Raw genomic sequence first — 14,547 nt, forward strand, 5'->3', positions numbered from 1 at the left:
TTTACAATTTTTTTTGTGATTTTTTTTCAGTCTCTGCATCCAAAATGAGAGCAAATAACACAACTTTTATCATCTTTGTAAAGACACTCCGAGCTGGGATGGCAAAGCCACAGAAAGGATGAATAACCAAGGAATTGGCAGCCGTCTGATATCTGCTGGAGTACCAGGGCATAAGTGAAAAGAAAAATAGAGAAAGTAAAAGAAAGCTGCATTCTTTTTATTTTAAATTTCAGACTTTGTTGTTCTTTTTAAATGCTCTGTGTTATTTACATACACACAAGTGAATTTCAATAGCAGATTTTACAGATGGGTTCAAGTAATAACATTATTGGGTGTTGAATCAATAGGGCAGTGCATAGTACAAAGGTATAGAAAGTGCAAATCTCCCTTGAGAGTCCCCCTTCCCAAACATCCTCTCCATTTGTCTAACCATGCACATCATTAAAAAAAGAGATAAAATGACGTTTTCTGTACAAATAATTTTTATATATATTTTGTTCCCCCCATGTAACTAATTACAAAATTATACATAACTACACAGATAGGTAAATAATAGCACCTTAACAATAATGCTTACAAAACCAATTTTGTTTCTGAATGGTTTTGTGAATTGTTGATTAAATGGCATACATATGTTTTGTTATTGAAGACATAGCATGAGTAAACAGAAAGAACAAAGAAAGTGGAATGCACATCACTGATGCTCATGGAGTCATCTGGTCCTCACCCATGTGTTCTAGAACTCTGGCCCGCTCGCATTTGTTAACTTGTTCGGATTTACGAATCTACAGAACTTTATTGTGATGAGAGAGCTCCCCTCACTCAGCAATGGAGGGCGCTACTCTCCAGACTCCCAGGTCCAACAAGATGTGTTTAAACAATACAAATCTTACTTTCTTTATTTGGCTACGAGAAACACATGAAATAAGACCATCACTGCACTAAGTATCTGGCACTTTAATAGGCTTTTTTATTGACAGAAATGAAAATACTTAATGAAAAGGAAGAAACACTTAGTACACAATCGCACCTGGTGTTGAAGTTGGTTTAGAATCCTGGTCTGAGGTAGCCTCCTATAATACTTCTATTATTCCTGTTTTTTTCTTTATTAGATTTTTTTATATTTACAAAAGTGCTCTAGTTTAACAGATGGTCGTTCCAACAAACTTCTTACAAGATGAGAAAACAAGTAAGGAAAACAGAAAATGCTGCTGCCGTAATCAAAATATACCTGCATCGCCCCATGCTCGCCTTTGCAATTACCTCCTTTAATAGTTAATTCATTAAATGGGGCAAGGCATCACAGAAGCCAATGCCACTTTAAATGGCTTCCCATAAAGTGCCTTGTGAAATACTTTGTGCTGTCAGTAGGGATTGTTTCCAAATATTGAAAACCTAATTCCATGGTGAAAGTACCTTCGCTGAAACAAATGAAGCACCAGTCACTAAAACAAGACACCAACTTTCTTTTGCTGTGAGCTATCACACTTATAGTTACACCCTAGAGGGTATGCTGGACTTCAAGGGATAATGATAAACAAAGCGTAGCTTTGCTTTCTATTTGAGATTTGAAGAGATTAAGGACCTGAATGCTCAATACTTTTTTCCTCTCTTCTGGGCCAGCGCTTGCTAGCATTTCTGGAAAAAAAAGAATGGGAATGCATAATACTAAAATGAAGAATTTGCACATAGGCTGCAAAGATAAAATGGAATTTTGGATATGAAAAGGAAAATCAGTAATGCAATATAAAAATGTAGATATGGAAAGAACAACTTTTAAAGAAATGCTATTAAAATAGGCTTTAAATATAAGGCACTCGAAATGCAAAATAAAAAACAAACTAGCATTTTCAAATAACGTAGTTACATCGCAAAATTATGTTGAGCTAACAGAGCAACATGAGTTTGGCTTTGCCCCTTTGACATATCATAAAATGTACATTTCATAGCACGTAGTATAGACAATACATGATTGCATTTTTTAACAGCTCGACAGTTACTATATTACAACATTCTCCCCTCTTTAGGGGAAATGCTCTGCCCGACTTCCCCCCTCCCTTACCCACGACACATGCACACCTCCTATAGTTAAGAATATGCTTAGTTATTGCACTGAAGTGTCTAAAAACTAGACTGCAGAGGACACCTTAATCCCGGATGATATGGTTGAGTGTATATGTGTGTGTGTGTGTGTACTCATGTCTACTGAGTATGAGCAATTACGCTCAGGTTGAGGTTTATTCACTGATGTGCATTCCTCTTTCCCCTTCAGAATAGACAATGTCAACAACAATCATAAGAATAAAATAATGCTCTGAAGTCTGGAAATGCAATGATGTTAAAAATGAGGGATCAGATGTAAACCTCCCAAGCACACCAACAAATTCAAATCATGGAAGAACTGAGATATATCATATATTTATTTACATATACGCTAGCAGCAGCTTTATACTTTGCGCCTCCCTGTTGATTCCGAAACAGAACAGAATGGAAATAAAAAATCCCACATTGACCAAGTGAATGCTTGCAATGGTAAATTCCCTTAAAAAGGAAAAAATCCTAAAGAAAACCGCAAGAGCAATATCAAATAAAATAAATGTGGTACTGTAGACAAAGTATTGGCCCGCACAGAAAATGTGCTTCATTTAGATTTTTTTAAACATTTCTACAGCAAGGTATTACATGTAACAGTTCTACAGCTTAAAAAAATCTACATTTTGGAAACAAAAAAATATGAACAGTTATGCAATCTTTTCTGTTTTTATTCACTTCATTGAATGATAAACTCTCGTTAAAAAAGGAAAATAAGTTTACACAGTTAGAAATGAAGCACAGGTCAGCAGTATCTTTACAATACTAAAAAACTAAAGCAAGGACTTTCTTTTTACACATTTGCTCCTCCTTTTACCAAGGGGTAACATGATTGTTTATGGTGGGAAGAGTTGTTGCTGAAGCCAGAAGTCTGTGTGTTTTAGTTTGATTTTGACAAAGGGTGGGAATGTAAGGATCTTGCGCTGGATTGCCACACTGTCTAGCAGACTGCAACAGTCCGTGCAACCCCACTCAAGGTGATGGTTCTTTGCAAGCCCTTCCCATTCTCATTTTGTTTAATTCCAACCAATGCTGAATCCTTGAGGTGTCTGTAAATTAAATCCATCAGATGCCTCACCAGTCAGGATTCTTTTATTATTGTTCAGGTAACGTTTTTACACTCAGATTTCTTGGTCCACCTGGAATAGTTTTTTTTCAATATATATTCCCACTAATTGGTCTTTAGCTAGGAGTTAAGAAGTACTTCCCAAGCACACAGTATGGCTCAGAAGAGGCTCTTGGGATCTTAAAGGGCCTGCAGTAAAAATCCAGGACAAGTCAGCGCTTTTACGTTGCATAGTGATCAAAGCTGCCAAGGTACTCCAATGCGGCTCGATAGCAGAACTGATATTGATCCTGGATGAAAGAGAAAGAGACAAAGTTACAAAGAGATACATGTATCTGGTCTTTGTTTAAAAACAAAGATAAAGTGATATTCAAAATATTGCTACACTATGTAATCTTAACTAGCAACAAAATTGTTCTGTCAAATCCATCTATACATGAAAGCTTATAAATCTGAAAGAAAACACATTAGAAAAACCTATACACAATAGTCTGCTCTGAAAATAATGCAAGGTGCAAATGAAATTAACTGACATGACAGTTAGCAATGCACAAAAAAGGACACATGCTATTAAAATAATAATAAGCTAACAAGGATGTAAACATATTATATTGTTCTATGAAATGAAGGCTGGTATTTTAACCAATATTAAAATGGTCCTTGAATGTGTAGGAGAACACAAAATGTTGAGGACTACGTTCAACTCATTAATGTGAGACATAAAGAAATCCCAGAATCCCACTTAAAATATGCGCAGACAACTTTGATTTATCTTAAGAGCCTAGATGTGATCATTTTCTGATTGCGCTTGATTATATTGCTGAGTTTGGACAAATCTATGGATATAAATGAAATTAGAAAGAACTGAGATTTTTTATTTGAATGGGATAATCATGTATTCCTGATGCATTTACAGCCAATCTCTTAATCTCCCTGTGAAACACCATGTGATGTGGGTGCTATCTGATGTTAATGAATTAGATGGTCTGAATTACAACAAGTAGACACCTTGACACTTGGCCACAGTACCTCTTATCCTCGTTGGACGAATTAACTGAATGAATATAGTTGTGACTTCAAATTTTCATTGTTATTTAAATCTAATCAATGGTATTTTTCTAGGGGATTTTTTCAATATGTAAGATCCTCTATCATGAAATTACTGTAGGATGGTAAGGTTTCTTGCGGAAATAGAATTGTTTTGTCAATTTGCCACTCATTGATTGCAGGCCACTTCTAAACTCTGAAGAATATTTTAGCAAAGGCTTTTCTTCTAATCTCAAAAGCTCAAGTTGTAGAAACCCAATATTACAGAATATATTTTATTTGTGCTTCATTTTAAATTATTTTCAGAAGAATATAAATAGATAAGTTTGGCATAATTATTCACCTATTTTGACTAATGCTAGTATGTCAGATGAATGTGTCAAAATATTAGGTTAGCTGAATTTGAATTGTCATTTTGCATCATTTTAGGAGATGCAGCTCACAACTTCAAATCACAGTTATTTCTATAACTATTTGCAGTTACGTACTGTAAATTGCTCAAGTATTAATGTATCATGTCTGGAAGATTTAATTTACCTTTAATGGATACCTAATTTTACATCAGATAGACCCTCCAGTTTATATGGAAACGTTGGCAGCCTGACAAGTTGTATTCAATATGGTTGTATCAGAAGATGAGTTCTAATCTATGCCAAACCCAAAATTTCAAACATTACCACTTATCTTGGGCTCCAGCTTGTCTAAAACAGACATATCTGCAGCTTGATTGCCCTTAATTAAAACCAGCTGTTGGTGACTGGGGTCATATATGTTTGCAGTGCCTTCTATTGACCATATCCTCTCAAGGATTTGATTTAATGATCAGTGTTATATAGCGCAAACTTGACCCGAAGGTAACGGGTATCAGAGCGCTTTACAAAGCACCAGTTGTGTTACATGAGGACACATTCATTTTTGTTAGACACAGGGAGATTAAGTGATTTGCCCAGAATCACAGGATGTTCAGCATCATCGCCGGACTTGAACCCAGTTCCCCAGATTCGAGGTCGACCGCCCTAGCCGTTAGGTCAACTCTTCTCCCCACTGTTATAGGAAAGGCTTGGCACACTGGGATAATATAGAAAAGTATTTTTTATATCTTCTTACCATTTTACTGTATTTGTTCTGCAATTTCAATTACCATTCCTGCAACAATGGTATAAGATAAAGTATGCCATGATTTATAAATACTTGTTTTACTTTTAGAAAAGCTTGGGAGCAAATTCAGCAATTGTGTTGCTTTACTGGGATGTCCCTAGTTATTAGTTGATATGATTTCATTGAATGGCACAGCACTTTACTATAAATGTACTTGATATGTACATTTTATGAATTATCTCCACTGTTCAGTTTCCCCCTTTTGAACCAAAGAATTGGCTCGCTATATTAGGTGCCTTCTTTTCTTGTTTAATATATTACCATGTACATTTTATTGAATATGCATTTTTAATGATTAACTTTGCTTTCTTCCATTTCACAACAATCACTATGCTTTGCGTGTAATTGATGTTTACATTGCTTGATTGTTGGCATCTTTTTTTTCTCTCCTTAAGTAAAATAGTTTTGATAATAAGTATCTGTTAGGGCAGATAGGTTTTTCCTTGTAGGCTATTTTCAATATTTGTATTTATTCTGGCAAAACAACTCAATAAAACAATGATATTGCAGACAGGGCCACAAGCTTGACTAACAGCTTTGTAATAACTGAAAGAAATCTACACTAACACAGAGCATAATGACTAAGTACTAAATACAGATGTAGGAGGAAGAGTAGCCTCTTTGAATAACTGGAAATATGTTGCCTGAAAACGTAATTAGAAATTGCTTTACAGAGAATATATGAGGTTGACACAAGATAGCCAAAGACAGGAAAAAGTGTTTGGAACAACTTGGAATCAATCAATTAATCAGGGTTCTTATAGAATGCGGCTAATCGCCCATTAGGGTTGCAAAGGGGGGTCTTCTGCAGTTCAGTTGAAGAGCCTGGTATTAAGGTCCTTCCTGACTTGAGGCTGTGAAGGTGATTGCCTGAGATGTCGTGTTCCAGGTCGTGCAATGAGGTGGTCACCCTAGCTGATATGAAGCAGATTGCTAAGCTCAGTATAAATCAAGATGAGAACCATGAGAGACTTGTTCATTAAGGTGAACTGGCAATCATTTAGTGTTCCAAGTTAGGTGGAACACCAACGTTTTGGAACCGGACTGATTACAAAATGTAGTTCAAAAATAATGTGGTGGCCGACTGTGTGATTCGTTTAGAGCAGCATTGGGTGGAGTCTGGTAAATGCTTGCCACTGCTGAGACTCATATTGCAATGGTGGCTTCTACCCACTTTATGTCAACACACTTTTTCTAATACTAAGATGGTAATCTAGATTTCGAAAGACAGGATACCAAGCCACAAACATGATGGTGAACCTTATCAGGCCAACTGTTGGTGCACCCACTCTATTTAGAGTCAGTCGAAGCATGATGTCTCCACTGGTGGAAATATTTTACATGCGGCCCCACATTGGGCAATTGGTCGAAGTATCTCAGTAGTCCATCTATCCTATTTACTTTGGGTGTTCTGATGTGCCTTTTTTTCCTGCTCTCAACCACCAGGAAAAGCATGGCATTCCTAAACAGAAAAATATAAAAAATTACCCCACATCCTCAGAGGAAACTTCTGAGGTGTCAGGGCCATTAGTATTAATGTTTTTTCAAAAAGAAACCCACATTTTGGGAGTTTTTTTCTTAAAAAAAAAAACATTCTAAGCAACTGCATGTCCATAGCTAGGGGCCCCTTTGAAATTTTGCATTGCCTTCAGATTTAAACTTAAGGCATAGAGATCGCCACCAGGCAGGTGGAGATAAATATGGTGGGTGATCATCTGCCACGGTGGTGGAGATTATGACCTCTGCCATCTTGGTGGGACGCCCTGCAAACACTAAATAGCCCCTCAAGTTCTTTTAATGTAGTGGAAAACACACTGTAATGAAATAATTCAGTATTGACATATGCTCTGTTCTTACAAGAATTTAAGTATGAATCGAACTTTAATGTTTGACTCAGATATTTGTTTTTAAAGTTTGTTCTTTAAAACTTATGTTTTGTTTTAAAAATCAATTTCATAAGTATCACTATATTCTACTATTTTCATGCCAATGTTGTGTTTTGCAGCCATGAGAAAGTAACTGCGGAGTGAAGCGTGTCTGCAAGCAAGTAAACCTTTGTCTAAAATGCAGCAAAATGGAACAAATTATGATCATTTGAAATCTTGAGAGCCTGATTAAACTTTATTTATGTACAATTGTGACAAGGGGACTTAATCAGGTGTCGAAGCATGAGAGGATCTTAATGCTGGCCAAAGTTCATCATTGAATCCTACAATACTCCTTAATCAATTTTAGTGCAGCGTTATTATCTTTACCGTACAATAAAAAAAGGTATGGACAGGCATGGGTCCTTGGCTCATTGTTCCACTGAAACCTCACTATAACTGGCTAAAGAGTCCAAATTCGGTTGAAACTGGCCCTAGGTCGCTTGTGTTGCGTTTCAGGGATGATCTGTCTTAGCAGTTCAGGCTGGACTGTTCCCATGAGGAGCAGGGTCAGGGCTGATTTGCATATGGCTGGGAACAAACTGAAGTGGCATGATGAACAAAAAATTATGGAGCGGGATGTGGCCCAGAGTGATTGCCACTGCCTGATATTATTTTGAGAATTCCATCCATCACCTTGTTGTTTTTGCTACCCTATGTGCACCAGGTATGCCTAGACGTGAGTCCCTGCTCACTGTGCCACTGGAACCTAACCATACCTGGCTGAAGAACCCTAACAACTGTAAAACTGTTCCTATTTTGTTTGTGCTCCTGTTCTGTGGAGGACCTTGCCTGGCAGTTCGGCCTGGACTGTTCCCATGAGGAGCAGGGAAAAGGCTGATTTGTGTATGGCTGGGTCCAAACTGAGGTGGCAAGGTGGGCAAAATACAATGGATTGGGATGCCAACTACAGCGATTGCTAGTGGCTGAGATTAATTTGGGCATTCCATCCATCACCTTGTTGCTTTTGTGATAAATAAAATGTAAACATCTTTTGCACGCAAAGAAGCCCATTGACATTGTTTTTGTAGTTTGCAAATTTAAAAAAAACATGTGTATTCTAAATAACCCCTGACTTTGACAGGCCCTCTGCCTGGCTTCCCTTCTTGCTGCTACTGGGTACACTGCTGCAGTGAAGTCTGCTTTCCCAAAACTGCACCATCTATATACGGACCCATATGTTAACTTGAAAATAAAACAATGCAGCTCAGGAAACATTTATAACAGGATGGAAATGCAAGCACAGAAATAGACCAGTGAAGTCTCTACTGAAACAAATGATTAATTTGTGCCAGTGTTTGCCAGTGCTCAACACCAGCACTTAGGGTCTTATTACGATTATGGCGGTCCATTGGACTTCCGTAGTCGTGGTGGCAGTCAGTGGACTGCCAGATTTGCAGTCCATACTTTGTCAGTCGGACCGATACAGAACCACTGCAACTGCCAGGAGGCTGCTGCGGCACAGCCAAGCATATTACTAGTTTCCTCCCCGCCACAGTTTTCATGGCTTAAAGGACGCCCTGTTATTTCTGTGCAGGGGATGCATTCCCCCGTCTGCATGCACCCCCAGTTCCTGCAAGGCATGGACTTGACAGTCCATGTCCTGCAAGAACATGCAATGGCATTCCCATTGTGGTGCCTTGCTAAGGCTCCCTTATCAGCCAAAGCACAGCAACGCTGAGGGCCAGACACCACAGGACCGCCAGACCTGGATTCCAATCGGAATCCAGCGGGCGGTCGCTGGGTTTGGCACAGTGTGGCAGCAGGGCACTGGCGTGGCGGCCCACTTCCACAGCGTAAAACTCATAATAATTGTTAACAATGCCACATATTTATGACAGTCGATATGGTGGTGCTGGCTGTTTATTTTTATGGGGAGCACAACAGTTTACCAATTAAATACAATTTAAAATATAATTCTAGTGCATAGAGGAGATTCATATACCCTTGAGTAGCCTGGAATTGTCCAAACTGTCACATTTATAGAAGTATGAGGCTTAATAAGAAGTATTTCTACTGGCCTGTGGCAGTGAAGGCAGTTCCAGTCTGAAGTGCAAGCTGCAATGTCCTCTTGAGCAATACGTCTATCACTGGCACTTGTTTTTTTACAAATTAAGCACTGGCTGAAACTATGTCTGCATTGTTGCGGTTAAGGAAAGAATATTCTGCATTTGGCAAGCCATCTAACTATGTAATGTTATTTGTCGCCATGTCACAGCAGCAGGTATGCCATGCAAGCCTTTACATCATTCAACTGCTTTGTCAACCCTATAAAATAGGTGTTATTTTAGCTAGGCACATCAAGATAGACTTTGCATCAAATTGCCACAGCTTCATACAGTCTGCAGAGACCTGATGAGATGACCACCCACAAACTTAACATGAGCTTCATCCTCTAAAGAGAAGCATAAGGAGCAGTGGAGAAGGAAGTAATGCATAGGTCCTGATGCAAGTAAGTAAAACAAGCACCCTCTTCCTTAGTTGGGTAGTAAAAGACAGCTATAATTGGGGTGCAGTTGGGCTCTATGTCCATTGGGCCCTGCTGCCTTTGCATCTGCTGCACCATTGATAGCTACGCCCCTGGTAAGGAGGGGAAGGAACAATCAGTCAGAGATTCATTTCACATTCACTGCATCTCTCTGGGCGGCAAATATTGTAATGCACATCGCCTGACAAAGCCCGAGTCGTGTTTTGTTCGATTTCTTTTCGGAAGCCAATGACATGGAAAACGGCTATTTTTCATTTTGCTTGAATGTGCATTTTCCACATAAAATGCTAATGAAAAGTAAATGTAGTTTACTTTTCAATCTTTCACAGTAGGTAACTGAGTCAAATGTTAAGATTTCTTTTTTACGATTAGCATTATGTCAGAAAGTTTTAGCATTCTATTTCTATAATAAAAATGCACATTTTCTACGTTTGTTACTTGCTGAAAGACTAACGATTGCACTGGATCCATTTACATGCAACATTACCTGAATGACATACATGCTGCTGTGTTTGAATAGTAAAGGTTTTGTTTGTAAATGTCTACAGAATGAAGGGGAAAGACATTGATGGGAACAAGGAACTGACAACTGTCACTTCCTACCTGAACCCACTATCTTTAGGTCAATCAATGGAAAGTTCACAATCTCAGAAACTACCCATCTCTAGCAAAGTGCCTGGTTGCTTCACCTTGTCCCACATTGTTTTCAGACTCTACATTAAACACTACCTACTAAGAGCAGCATCAGGATACTTAAATCCATCCACAACATGGAACTGTACCTGAAAATCATCCCTACTCAAGACACCCATCAACTCAATACCTGCCCTGATCTTATTCATATTTGAATATTTGACTCCTCTTAAAATTTACCTCAACCCAACACAGAATTCCTTCCGTTCATCAGTTGGAACTAAGAAACACAATATTTGGTTATCCGAAATTAATTTGGAACTGTTCATCACTCAGCTGACACAGAACACATAATCGCTTGGTTGCATCCATGGCACTGACCTCTCCTTTAAAGGATACATCGCCAACAAAACCAAGAAAGCATGGCACCAGCTCTCCCTCCTAAATAAAGTGAATGCCTACCTTCTGTAAATTTAAGAACAACTGTCTAAGCTTTAGTACTCTTACAGCTCAATTAAAGAAACACCAAGCTATGTGGACTCCCTGACACTACGATGGCTCCACCAAAAGGCGTTCTATAGGCAGCAGCATGTCTCATCAAACACCTAAAGACATTTCTGGATATCACGTTAACCCTGTTAGAACTTCACAGGCTGTCGCTAGTTGCTGCATCTCCTACAAAGCCACCAGCATCCCTCCATAATATGGACGAGACTTTAACTACCTCAAGTGGGCAGCACCTCATCCAGAAATCAGGATATTACTAGACCTACATCAAAAAACTTGGAAAAATGACAAAACCAGAAGACAAGTCTTCTCCTCTAATCGTCCTAGGATCTGGAACAACATCCCCCTTAACATCAGGGCTGCACAAACCCTTTGACGATCCTGTGGCCCAATGTGCCACTGACATATTTATAAGAATATGCTAAATATGTGCCCCTTTGACCCAGAAAACTGCGAGAAAGGGAAGTTCCAAGGGTGTTGCTGGGGGCATGGCAACGTATGCCTCCCCGAGAGAGGCGCAAGGGAGGCACAACTCCTCGTTTTGCCTCTTTCTATGTGTGCTGCATTCTGCTGCAGCACACATAGAAAGAGGAAAAAGCCTCTCGTGATTGTTTTTGTGCAGGAAGGTTGCCTTCCTGCACAGAAATAATCATCCCTACAATGCAGGCAACCTTGCACGATGGTAGCTTAATGCTGTGCAAATACCTAAGCATAAATAGAAAATTGCACTCAATGTCGCTTTGTTAAGGTCTAGACGACTTTCTGTCGTTTGTCATGCACCTTTATGAGCACACAGGAATATGAACTATCTCTGCATCTTCTTTCCTATTCAGCCCACAATTGCCAATTTCATTAAATCATTTTCCCATCTGAAAGGCCAGACATTTAGTTCTCACCTCTGTCTGCACCATGGCTGGCCGTTGCGTCCTCAGCATTTTGACAGTCTGGAAAATATCCACAACACCTTCATATCTCATTCTTTCCAAAACAATACTCAGAGTTATGAATACTCCAGTCCTTCCAACGCCCGCACTGCACAGAAAATAATACACAACGTTAATTCTTTACACTGATGGGTAGTAAAAAAAACAACTTTTTCTATTACATTTTTTTTATATTAAAACATTTTTGATATTAGCGATTGATGCTTGACTGCTCTACAGTCCCCAAACGTACACAAACATAAAATGTGCAAGTAGCACTGCTGCGAGCACAAGGTAAGTTATTTTATTTATTTACTCTCCACTTTCCCGTTGTATGTCGAACTCCACTGACCCCACCCAGCCAGCCCAGCTCAGCCTCCCCGCCCCACAGCATTACCTGTGCGAGCCGCCACTGGTCAAGGAAGAGGAGGTAAAGTAATCAGGGAGCAGAGAGAGGGAGAACTGAGTTTGGAAAGAATGTGAACAGACAAAGAAATTAGGTGCTGGATGAGGAAGGTGACGGGATATATGGGTGGATGCAATCAAAAAGTTCCAGCGAGCTGTGGTGGCACAGAAATTGGGAGTGGACCAGGAGAAGAGATAGACATTGGGAGGGAGCAGTACGATGATGGAGAGTAGGCACATACGCAGGAAGGGACATGCATGGAAGTCTGACCCATGTAGTAAAAGAGACACAATTACAAATAAAAAATGGACAACAAAATGGTGGCCATTTAAAGTACAGGGCTTAAAACAACAAGAACAGAAATGACCCCGAACAAACCACCCTGGACGAACAAAGATTAAAAAATAAAACTTTAGCACTTTAGTGGCGGTCCCTTAAGGTACAGGGTTTTTTCCACGTATTACATATTTGATTCCATGCAACTAATTTCCCTCTGAAACTATTTTAGACAGTCAGGAGCCATAAACATTTATGTAAGCTTAACATTGCATCCGAATTTGGTATTTTGCCAATTGAAACGTCATAAAGTCCAAAACAACCTTGTTTTGAATCAAGATAATTTCCATGTCATGCTAGAACAGTTAGTCTTTCAAAATAGAATTTCTGCACCCTGTGTGGTGGCAGAAGCTCCTGAAGTCACCGCAACCAGCATGTGTGATTCAGCAACCCAAAATGAAACCAATATCGTCATAGAATCGAAAGTGCTTTTTTTGCTTTTGAATTGTATTTTTTGGACCTCTGGAGTGAGAGTTTCCCTAATGAAGTCCGGCGCACTAAAACTTCTGCTAAAAATAGATTTGAGCCTTAACCTCTGAAGCCCACTTTTTAAAATAATGCCCACAGATGAGCAGCTGGGTGAAGGGGTTCTGGGCAGAATACATGTTTTACACATGCACACAATCACGTGCACTTGTGTGCAGACTGAGAGAGGAAGCTTGTTTTCTCACCCAGCTTAGCATCTCTGCACAGGTAAGGTTGTGGCAGGTGGCATTGAGGATAAATTGGGGATGGCCTGATAAGGCCTTGTAATTCAATTGGGAGACCAAGAAGAAATGTAATCTTTCTTTTTGGCTCTGTAACATCTGTACCACTGCTTTTACACTTTGAAAAAAATATAACTTAATCATAAATGATCAATCGATCAATCAATCAGGGTTGGTAAAGCGCAACTACTCAGCCATGAGGGTCTAAAGGCACAGGGGAGTAAGAGGGGGCGGATCCGTTGAGTGTTGGGTCATCCAAAGGGCCAGGTCTTGAGGTCCTTCCTGAACTTGGGCAATGTGGGAGATTGCAGGAGGTGGAAGGGCAGGGTTTTCCAGGCTTTGGCTGCGAGGTAGGAGAAGGAATTTCCTCCCTTTCTGGTCTTGTTGATGTATGGGATGGTGGCCAGAGAGCGCTGGGCCGATCGGAGGTGTCTTTTGGGTGCATGGAAGGAGAAGCGGCTGTTCAGGTATGCGGGTCCTGGTGTTGTGAAGGGGGCTTGTATGTGTGGATGAGGTGTTTGAAGGTTATTCTTCTTTTGACTAGAAGCCAGGGGAGATTGTGGAGGTGCTGGGTAATGTGACTGTGACGAGCGCTGTGAGGGTCAGTCTGGCTGCAGTGTTCTGGACAGTCTGGAGTTTGCGAAGGAGTTTCTTGATGATTCCAGTGTAGAGAGTGTTGCCGATGGCCAGTCAGCTGCTGATCAGTGCGCGCATGACAGTTTTTCTGGCTTCAGGTGGGCTCCATCTGAAAGTCTTTCGAAGCATGCGGGAAGTGTTGAAGCAGGTTGATGATACAGCGTTGATCTGGTGTATTTTTGAGAGATGAGTCCAGTATGATGCAGAGGTTTAGTGCATGGTCCTTCAGGGTGGGGGGTTTTCCGAGTGCGGGGGGCCACCAGGAGTTGTCCCATGTGGAGGGGGTGGAGCCAAGGATGAGGACTTCTGTCTTTTCTGAGTTGAGTTTTAGGCAGCTGTTCTTCATCCAGATGGCGGCGACTTTAATCCCTTCTTGGGAGTGGTGTTTGGTAATGTTGGGTTCGTTGGTGAGGGAGATGATCTGTGGGTGTTGTCTGTGTAAGAAAAGATGTTGAGCCTGTGGGTCCTGACGATGGTTGTGATGGGGGCCATGTAGGCTGCAGAACTTATGATTGGCATGAGGTGGAAAATTCAGTAACGTGTACTTTTCCAAACAACGTCTCAATCTCGAATGCATATCCAGAATCAGTTTCTTCTATATGCTTTTGCATATGTAGTTTCAAA

At 40.0% G+C, this 14,547-nt stretch overlaps 1 protein-coding gene across 17 annotated transcripts in view; it reads right to left on the reverse strand.

Moving 5' to 3' along the window:
- Positions 1–201: 201 nt before the first annotated feature.
- Positions 202–14,547, reverse strand: part of PTPRD (protein tyrosine phosphatase receptor type D) — a 1,484,152-nt gene continuing 1,469,806 nt past the window's right edge. For all 17 annotated transcript variants that reach the window (XM_078675875.1, XM_078675878.1, XM_078675877.1 and 14 more), the window contains 2 exons: positions 11,812–11,947; positions 202–3,447 (listed from right to left, as the gene is read on the reverse strand). In XM_078675875.1, the coding sequence (XP_078532001.1) occupies positions 3,379–3,447; positions 11,812–11,947 (205 nt within the window). In that variant the 3' untranslated portion in view covers positions 202–3,378. The remainder of the gene's footprint in view (positions 3,448–11,811; positions 11,948–14,547) is intronic.

This window comes from Lissotriton helveticus, chromosome 2_1 (genome assembly GCF_964261635.1).
Source record: "Lissotriton helveticus chromosome 2_1, aLisHel1.1, whole genome shotgun sequence".
Classification (NCBI taxonomy): domain Eukaryota; kingdom Metazoa; phylum Chordata; class Amphibia; order Caudata; family Salamandridae; genus Lissotriton; species Lissotriton helveticus.